Source organism: Paroedura picta, chromosome 5 (genome assembly GCF_049243985.1).
Source record: "Paroedura picta isolate Pp20150507F chromosome 5, Ppicta_v3.0, whole genome shotgun sequence".
Taxonomy (NCBI): domain Eukaryota; kingdom Metazoa; phylum Chordata; class Lepidosauria; order Squamata; family Gekkonidae; genus Paroedura; species Paroedura picta.
The window spans coordinates 21,367,868-21,377,891 of NC_135373.1; the positions used below are offsets into that span (position 1 = coordinate 21,367,868).

At 48.1% G+C, this 10,024-nt stretch overlaps 1 protein-coding gene across 1 annotated transcript; it reads left to right on the forward strand.

Annotated features, from left to right (window-relative positions):
- The first annotated feature begins 511 nt into the window (after positions 1-511).
- LOC143838989 (protein NKG7-like) lies at positions 512-9,718 on the forward strand. Its single transcript, XM_077340877.1, has 5 exons — positions 512-677; positions 3,227-3,431; positions 6,368-6,508; positions 7,928-8,050; positions 9,387-9,718. The coding sequence occupies exons 2-5, from the start codon at positions 3,269-3,271 to the stop codon at positions 9,425-9,427; spliced, it is 468 nt and encodes a 155-aa protein (XP_077196992.1). The 5' UTR covers positions 512-677; positions 3,227-3,268; the 3' UTR covers positions 9,428-9,718.
- Positions 9,719-10,024: the final 306 nt, after the last annotated feature.

Here is a 10,024-nt window from a genome sequence, read left to right on the forward strand (position 1 = left end):
TCTTCAGTAATATCAGGGCTCTCTCAGCCTCACCTCCCTCACAGGGTGTCTGTTGTGGGGAGAGGAAAGGGAAGGTGAATGTAAGCCGCTTTGAGACTCCTTTGGGTAGAGAAAAGCGGCACATAAGAACCAAATCTCTTCTTCTTCAGTAGTATCAGGGCTCTCTCAGCCTCATCTCTCTCACATGGTGTCTGTTGTGGGGGAAGGGAAGGGAAGGTGAATGTAAGCCGCTTTGAGACTCCTTCAGGTAGTGAAGAGCAGCATATAAGAACCAACTCTTCTTCAGTAATATCAGGGCTCTCTCAGCCTCCCCTCCCTCACAGGGTGTCTGTTGTGGGGAGAGGAAAGGGAAGGTGAATGTAAGCTGCTTTGAGACTCCTTTGCTTTGAGACTTCTTCTTCTTCTTCTTCTTCTTCTTCAGTGAGGCCATGCCTAGCTGGATTTGGGTAGGGGGAGGAGTCTGGTCTGGATAAAAGCCACTGTTGTGGGCGCTGGTTGGGAATAATTTTCTCAGAGCATGCCAGCCTCTTTTGAATAAAGAGGAAGGCACTTCTGTGCCAGACAAGAAGAGGCAACTGTAGATATTTCTTTTAAAGGGAAGGGAAAACTGCCTTTTTTCACCAGCAGGTGAATTTTGAGATTATGTAGAAGAAGAATTAAGGCAGAGACATCTCAAGGTAAGTTTAGGAAGATGTTGTTTGGTGTCAGGCTAAAGTCAGGAGAAAAGCAGAATTCTTTCTTCTAATGCTTCTTAACCTTTTCAGCTGTTTCCCTGCACAATGCATGCATTCCTCTTTTTCTTTCTAACCAGGAATATAAAAAGGAATAAGAAAGCTGCAGTCATCCTTCCCACCCCACAGAGCTCTTGGGACATTAGATGGTTGCTTGCAATTTGTTCTGTTCAACTGGAAAGGAGGATATACTTATTAAGGGGTGAAAAAATCCTTGTGTGGGCTTTTGGGGATATCACTTTTTCCTCCTGGTCACTAGATTAAGAGTGGCAGCTTCTAATCTGGAAAACTGATTGCCCGCTCCTCCACATGAAGCCAGCTGAGTGATCTTGGACTAGTCACAATCCTGTTAGAGTTGTCCTCACACAGCAGTTCTCGTAGAGCTCTCTCATCTCCACCTACCTCACAGAGGGCCTGTTGTGGGGAGAGTAAGGGAAATGGATTGTAAGCCACTTTGAGGCACCTTCGGACAGTGAAAAGTGGGGTATAGAAACCAACTCTTCTTCTTCTTGTTGGTTGCGATGGTTAAAAAGTCCCAAGGACTTCCTTCCATACAAGTGGGGCTGTCAGTTCTGCTTGCTAGTTTCAGTTTTGGGGATTCTGCACTCAGTACTAAAAAGCTTAAGTTATGGGTGGTCCAAACTCTTTGCTCCTCACAACAGCGAAATGCAGAGGTACCCAAGGGAGGCTGGGCAGTATAGTGGTTCAAGGGATGGACTAAATTCTGGGGGCTGAAGCAGATGATAACGGCATCCTTGGGGATGAGCCAGGGACACAGCTTCCATTTTACTGCAGGAATGTTCTCGTCTGAAATGTATTAATTTATTTATTGCATTTGTATACCACTTGCCCCTGAGGCTCAGGGCAGTTGACATGGAACACAAAGAAACTATACATCACAACCAGTTTTTCATATTGAATAGAAGAACAGTCAGGGTGATGATAAAAACAGGGGAATGACAATCCAACAGAACAACAGTCAAACAGGTCCATGGTTGTCTGAGTCAGGTGCATGGATTCCTGGGAGGGAGGCTCAGGGGCCCAGTGGGTGTTGTTGGTTCCAGCTGACTTCAACCAAACACCTGGTGGAGGAGCTCCCTTTTGCAGGCTCTGCGGAACTGTTTTAGATCCGTCAGGCCCCTGATCTCCTCCTGATCTCCTCCGGGAGCTTTTTCCATCAGGTGGGGGCTAGGACAGAGAAGGCTCTGGCCATGGCTGAAGTCAAGCGGGCTTCCTTGGGGATCACTAGCTGGTTGGAGGTGACAAAGCACAATGCTCTTTGAGGAATGTAGGCAGAGAGGCACTCTCTCAGGTACACTGAGCCCTGACCATGTATGGCCTTGAAGGTGATGACCAGAACCTTCATCCTGATCTGTTATTCAACCGGTAGCCAATGCAGATGAAGGATTGACCGGATGTGGGACCTCCATGGTGATGTTGTGAGGAGCCTGGCCACTGCATTTTGGACCATCTGTAGTTTCCAGGCTAAGGGCAGACCTGTACAGAGTGAGTTGCAGAAGTCCAGTCTAGAGGTGACCGCCACGTGGATCGCTGTGGCTAAGTACTCCAGGGCAAAGTAGGGTGCTAGTAGTTTGGCTTGGCACTCCATCCAGGTTGGGTAGGCACGCTTCCTCGCTTGGACCCTTCCTGCCCAGCCATCTCCGTCTTTGAAGGGTTGAGCTTCAGACGACTCTGCTTGAGCCACCCTGTCACCGCTTCCAGGTAGCTGGCTAATGCTTCTGGCGGAGAATCAGGGCAGTCATCCATCAGGAGGAAGAGCTGGACGTTATCTGCATATTGATGACATCCCAGCCTGAACTTCCATACCAGTTGAGCAAGAGGGTGCATGAAGATCTTAAACAGGATTGCAGAGAAGACTGCTCCTTGCAAGACTCTGTATGGTAGCTGTTGGCAGCTTGATGATCTCTTTCCTGTTGCGAACAGATTGACTACACCTGCTCTAAACCCCTGCCCCTCATGGCTCCTAAAAACAGGCAGCGAGAAGGTAGGAAGGGCCCTCCCAGATGGTTTGAAAGAGGCATTCACCTGTCCCTTGTTGAAGAAACCATTGCCGGACCCAGCTAGTCACCATCCTGGATCGCAGCACACATTTCAACGGAAGGTGGTTGAAAAAGGCTGCCACAGACGAGCTGCTAGCATTCCTGGATGAAGCACTGGTTCTGGAGGCACTCCAGCCAGGTTTCTGCCCTGGCCATAGGGTGGAGACAGCTCTAGTCAATCCGATTGATGATCTCTGGTGACCGAGGAGGACCGAGGTGGGTGAGCGCTGCTCTTATCAGCGTTTGACAAGGTAGACCATGAGCTTCTTGCTTGCCACCTCGTCGATAAAACTTAGATGCTGGTGGGGGAGGGCAGGGCAAAGGAGGAGACCCATTTCATATGTCAACGCTTAGGATAACCCCTTCTGTTGGCATCTCTCTGCTTTCTGAGGGGAGGCTGGCTGTGGCTAAACCTTGCCCTCTTGCCCTCTCTAGGTTCCCCTCAGCTCTGCCGTCCAGACCAGACAACCTCTCAGAATGGGCGCCCTGCACATTGGCACTGCCGTCTTCGGTTCCATCGGCCTCAGCCTGCTCCTTGCTGCCCTGGTCTCGGACTACTGGGTGACAGGCCCAGACCACACAGGCCTGTGGCAAGTTTGCCAAGGGGTCATCTGCCATGCCTATGGGATGGATGTGCACGGTAAGCACTTCCCTGTCTTAGAAGAAGGTGACTAGAGCAGGGGTCCCCCCCCCACTCCCACAGTGCCATTTTGCTGAGATGTCCCCGGTTAATGCATCAGAGAAACTGATTATGTGCCCAGACAGGCTACACATGTGCAAGATGTGCGTCCCAGGGCTCGCCCCATGGACACAAGCCGCCATTTTGAATGCTGAGCCGCAAGGAAACAACACTAGCTGGGGCCACCACTGAGTAGGGGAGGTTGGGGTCCTGCCTCCACCCATTCTGTTTTTCTAACTCAAAATAGCATGCAGGGAAGGAAGGTTCCCGTGTCCCCATCCCCAGTACTGCAGAGGTCCCTGATGGAATCCTTCCCTCCTCCACAACATAGCTTAAAGCAGGGGTAGTCAAACTGCGGCCCTCCAGATGTCTATGGACTACAATCCCCATGAGCCCCTGCCAGCATTCGCTGGCAGGGGCTCATGGGGATTGCAGTCCATGGGCATCTGGAGGGCCGCAGTTTGACTACCCCTGGCTTAAAGGAATCCCCAGGTAGGAACTTACTACTTAAAATGGCGGCATGTCCACAGAGCTAACCCAGGACCACCCTTCTCAGCTAACTGGCACCTGAGCTTCTTTTGCCAGTGGTTCACACACCAGCTCCCTGCACCGCTTCCTGTTCGGATGGGACTGAAGGTCCCTGAGAATTAAATTCTAAGGATGCGACTCCCATGGCAGACATGACTGACCGGACAGGGGAAGATCATATCAGAGAGAAACCACGTTGGTTTCCAGTAATACAATGAGGTTTGAGACCCTGAACCTGAATTGGCTGATTCAGTTGAATCAGATTCGTGCCGAATCAAGCTGAATCCGTTTTTTGCTTTTTGCTTTTTGCTTTTTGCTTTTTGCTTTTTGCTTTTTGCTTTTTGCTTTTTGCTTTTTGCTTTTTGCTTTTTGCTTTTTGCTTTTTGCTTTTTGCTTTTTGCTTTTTGCTTTTTGCTTTTTGCTTTTTGCTTTTTGCTTTTTGTTTTGCGCGGGCCCAGCTAGAAATTTCCAGAGTGCAGTGTACGAACTAGGGTTGCCAACCTCCAGGTGGGCATGGAGCTCCCACACTTCTACAGCTGATCTCAAGACCACAGAGGTCAGTTCGTTTGGAGAAAAGAGGTGCTTTGCACGGTGGACTTTATGGTATTATATCCAACTAAGGCCTCTCCCCTCCCCAAACCTTGCCCTCCCCAGGATCCACTCCCAAATCCACAGCAACTTTCCAGCAAAACTCACAGACCTAAACATATTAGGCTGTGGTTGTTAATACTCATCTCCGTGAGGTTTCTTCCGATTGCTCGAAAACACGAATCCTTGACTTGGTGCAGAAGACTGAGTTTACAGAGAGCAAGCAAGTTAACACAGCAGTACCTTGTTGGGACTGAAGCCTGGCAGAAGCATAGCGCTTCTGACCATATCTAGGGCTTGAATGACCTCCAGCTTGAAACCCCAAGGCTGAGAGGCAAGTACAAGCTGTGAGAAACTGTGCCTAAAGAATATGTAATACACTGAAAATGAATAACCATCTTGAAATGAAGAGTAACCTGATGGAGACTTTGGGGGTGGAGCTGGGAGTAGGAAGGAGTTTGAGAGGCCAGGGACTGGTCCGAGCATTCTGTAGTGCCCAAATATAGTGACCACTAGACTGGAACACCTTTTATGATTTTATTCAACTGCAGAAGAACAAAAGATGATCCCAAAAGAGCCTGTGCATCAAACGATAGAGATACATGAAATTATATAACTTTTCATCAGAGGTGGGTAAAAGTGATGCCCCTACGGGTCAAACCAATAACCTAAGGTCTCCACCCTTTGCACATCCCACCTGGACCACCCTTTGCCATTTTGCAAAGTCACCGGAAAGGCCCCAAAAGGCAATTTTCCGTTCCTCCCAGCCCTCCGCCAAACTCCAGTGGTTTAGTATCAACAATTCCAGTTACTTCCACTGGCCTTGGAAAGAGTGCAGCTTAACACATCAGCATAGGCCATACTGGCAGCATTTCAAGAGACAGTCAAGTATATCCGTCTCACAATCAAGGCCATTTGGATTAAGAAATAATTCCAAAAGCCAAGTTACAGAGAAGAAGAAGAAGAAGAAGAAGAAGAAGAAGAAGAAGAAGAAGAAGAAGAAGAAGAAGAAGAAGAAGAAGAAGAAGAAGAAGAAGAAGAAGAAGAAGAAGAAGAAGAAGAAGAAGAAGAAGAAGAAGAAGAAGAAGAAGAAGAAGAAGAAGAAAACATTACTGGATATTACAGAACTTTGCACTGTCACAAAAAATGTTTAACCATTGAATGGGCACCGTAGGAATTGCAGCATTTCATAGCATAACAAAAGTGAAAAGTTCAACCCCTACTCCGTCAAGTTGGGGCAGGGAGGGACCCCGATGGAGTCTAATGCTATAGTGTCCACACTCCAAAGCCACCATTTTCTCCAGGGGATTGATCTCTGTCCCCTGGAGATGAGCTGTAAAACTAGGTGGTCCTCAGGTCTCATCTGGGGAGAGATGATAGGATCGGGTTCTCCTGGGCTATCCAGGTCAGGGCTATTGCAAGAGCAGGGTCATCGTCATCGCCCCCCCCCCCATTGCAGGAGCCATCCTCTTCACCTCTAGGTACTTTTAGGAATTGTCAGGAGTCCTATGGTCAGAACACCTGGTAAGTAGTCTTAGTCCCCCAACCCTCCCTCAAGGGTCCAGGCGCTGCAGAGCAACCCAAGACGTAAGCCACTGTGCAGTTAGTTGCAAGGAAAGAGGAAGGAAATTCCACCAGCTGGTCTGTTCCCCCACTGCAGCCGGCAACGGGTTCCGCCCTGCCGGGTGCAGAAGCTGCCTCCTCCTGTGACATCCTGTATTGCCTACCGATTGAGACACCTGATCTCCTTCCCTTTTTCTCTCTTTTCCGGTTTGCTGTAGGCTATATCCATGCCACTCGTTTCTTCCTGTTCGTGGGGCTTTTCGCCGGCATCGTCTCCGTTTTTGTGCTCTGGGCCTTGGTTTGCCGCTCCTCCTCCGTCCCAGCAGCCAAGATCGCAGCCGTGGCCAGCTTGGTGGCAGGTAGTCCATCAAAGAGGGTTGTCATGTGAAGATGAACCAATTTCCGTACTGAGAGGAAGGCGCCTTTCTTCTTCTCGCGTAACAGTAGACCTTGATCAATAGACGGGCAGTGGATTCAGGATGCTCTCACGCAGCGTGCAAACTACTGACCTCATAGCTTTCATAGAATCGTAGAGTTGGAAGGGGCCTCCAGGGTGATCTAGTCCAACGCCCTGCAGAAGGCACGAACCCACAACTACCTGCCCACCCACTCACAATCTGCCTAAATTCATAAAATCAGCATTTCTGTCAGATGACCATCTAGCCCAGGGGTAGTCAAACTGCGGCGCTCCAAATGTCCATGGACTACAATTCCCATGAGCCAAAGTTATGTTGTTTTTGCACCATCCAATGCAGACAAGCTGTTTGCTTCAATGAGACCAGGGTAGTCAACCTGTGGTCCTCCAGATGCCCATGGACTACAATTCCCATGAGACCCTGCCAGCGTTTGCTGGCAGGAGCTCATGGGAATTGTAGTCCATGGACAGCTGGCAGGCTGCAGTTTGACTACCCCTGACTTTGCTTAAAACTTCCAAAGAAGGAGAACCCACCAACTCCTGAGAAGCCTGTTCCACTGAGGAACCATTCTGTCGGGAACGTCTTCCAGATGTTTAGTCGAAGATTCTTTTCAATTAATATCAGCCCATTGATTCTGGTCTGACCCTCTGGGGCAATAGAAAACTGTTCAGGAGCCTGTGAATTCTTCAGTAAATAAACTCTCAACGTTTATTAACAGGTATTAGTGATTTGAGAACACCTTGAGTGGACACCTTGAGTTGGACAATTTTCTTTCTCTCTTATTTTCATTTCAAAAAAAATCTCTCTAGCCTTGTTCTTTGCAGGTTTATAAGGGGAGAACTGTACTGCATATTTCCCCTTATAACTCCACAAAGAAAAGAACTAGAGAACATCTAAAAGACCAAAGCTGAGAATTCACAGACTGAAGCACTGGAACACTGAACCGTTCACAAAGTAATGACCAGTTTAAAAAAAAAAAAGTTCTCAGAAACCCTCTGATGGCAGGGCTGGGAAAATGGTGCTCACTGCTGATGAAAAAGGTGCTTGCACCATACTGCAGCATTCAGAAGGGCTACCATGAAGCAACCTAGCAAACCACCATGCACTGTTCAGTCAGCAGTCAAATCGGTCCTCAAAAAATTGACTCTCCACTTACACCGGTGAGCAAGACATGCACTGGAGTGGACGAGATGGACTGTTTGTCTGATCCAACAGGGATCTTCTTGTGGTGGTGGTGGGGGAGGGGGTTGATTTTATGACATCCCACATATAATTCCATCAGGTCAGCTCTCTAGTAGGGTAAATAGGAGCTTTGCAGGCATAAGTAGATCCTAAGGGATATATCTCTTCTTCCACTCCTAGGTCTTTGTGCCCTGGTCGCCATGTCCATTTTCACAGGAGTGTACAATCATAACTTCAGATTAGGGCAATATGGATGGTCCCTTGCTGTAGGATGGGCCTCTGGCCCTCTGTTCCTGCTAACGAGTGAGTATGTGCCAAACAGGGATGTATTTACTGCCCCCAACACTCCCATACACTTATTAGACCTCTCCGGTATGTCTCATTACCACATGGTCATGCTTCAATATCAAGGAGTCTTCCTAGATATACGATATTTTATGATGCACCAGAAGAGAAATCCTTCCCCATGTAATCTGGGTTGGGGTAGGGAGATCGGGGTGCATGGTTGTCATGCTATGACATCACTTTCAGGGGAAACACAGAAGTAGTGTAAGGTAGTTCTAGGAATCACCAGGAACTCTATGGTTTCTGCTGATTTTTTTTTAATTCCTTTTTCCTGCTGTCACTTATTTATTTATTATTTTGATGTTTAGCCCACTACTCCCAATTGGCTTGTGGCGGGTTACATAATCCCAGAATTGTGGTACAATAAAACATAATGCAATAAAACAATTGCCCATTAAAACCCCATTAAAATCCAGTATCCAGATGGCAAGTCCCTGCTCGATGTTATAACTATCAGAGGTAGTCTGGGTTATGATGTTCAGAGCTAGAGGATATCGCTCCAACCAGAGAGGGGGCCCCAACATGACTCTAGCACTGGTCCTGACCATAGACCTGGTGGAAGAGCTCTGTTCTGCAGGCCCTTCAGAAAGCAGAAAGCTCTTCGAGGGCCCGCAGCTCCACCAGGCGCTCACTCCACCAGGTAGGGGCCAGGACCGAAAAGGCCCTGGCCCTAGTCGAGGCCAGGCGAGCCTCCCTTAGGCCAGGAATGGAGTCTAGAAATCTGCCAGTTAGAAGTCTTCCATGATAGCAGAATGCCTGGCAGCCCTATGTTGGCCTCTTGAATCACCAAAATACCACATGCCCAAATTTAAGACTAACTTATATGTTCAGGAGCCCATGAATTCTACCGTAAATAAACTCTCGTTTATTAGTAGGCATTAGTGGTTTGAGGACACTTCTGGTTGGACAATTCCTCTGCCTTCTCTATCCCATGCATAGTTTTGTAAAGCTCTGTCATGTCACCCCCTCAGTCGTCGTTTCTCCAAGCTAGAACCCTAACCTCATTAATCTTTCCTCACAGGGAACATGGTTCCACCACCTTAAGCATATTAGATGCCCTTTTCTGCATCTTTCCCAATGCTATATCTTTTCTTAAGCTGTAGTGTCTAGAACTGTCCCCAGTGTTCCAAATGAGGCTACACCGTAGATTTATATTGGGGTACACCAACATGGCGGGTCAGAAGTTGATTCCAGGGACACAAAGAGGGAGACCCCTGGAGGCTGGAGGTCCAGATACTTCCAGTGATGCTATCTCATCTTCTACCCCAGTCACATGGCTTTTCTCTCTGGACAGGTGGGCTTGCTTTCCAAATACTCGCCGGGAGAGTGATGTGAATGCAGGAGGAAGACCATTCTGCCTTGGAGATGATGTCCAGAGTTCTGTTGGCAGTGTGGGGCTCCAGCATAACCTGTATTGGGGTTGAGTGGACTTAGGCCAATTTTTTCTTTCCCAAAAGCAGCTTGTACTTTTGAAGGCAGAAGACTGGCTCCGAATTCAGATACCCTTCCATTTCTTTGCCCATTCCTGTCTATAAAGCACAAGAGATCTTTGAGGAAATAACTTTTTTTTCTCTGAATGAGTTTCTTTCTGCCGTTTGAAATGAACTTGAGTTTGGTGGTATATCAGCCTTTTCAAATTGACCTCTAATTTTCACAAATATTATCTCTGCCACTTTCCAAGTCTCTGTCCATTCATGCTCTAAGCTGGTATCCCTCACACAATGACCTTCCACAGACGTCTTCTCATGCATGTGACACACATTGCCCTACATTGCCTTCCTGGACAATTCAGCCATTGGTGACAATCCGTTCCGATCCTGCCATGTTTTGGTTTGGGATTTTGGTTTTATTCTTGCAGCAGCTTGAGGGTTCCTATGGGTCTTGGGAATTCGTACTGCCTGTGGGGTGGTGGCCTGGTTTACCTTGGCCAAA

Bases quoted from the DNA above. Each gene is read 5' to 3' on its own strand.
- LOC143838989 (XM_077340877.1), top strand. From the start codon at position 3,269: ATGGGCGCCCTGCACATTGGCACTGCCGTCTTCGGTTCCATCGGCCTC. The intron at 6,509-7,927 runs GTAGTCCATCAA...TTCCACTCCTAG, and splicing joins CGTGGCCAGCTTGGTGGCAG to GTCTTTGTGCCCTGGTCGCC. The intron at 8,051-9,386 runs GTGAGTATGTGC...CTCTCTGGACAG, and splicing joins CCCTCTGTTCCTGCTAACGA to GTGGGCTTGCTTTCCAAATA.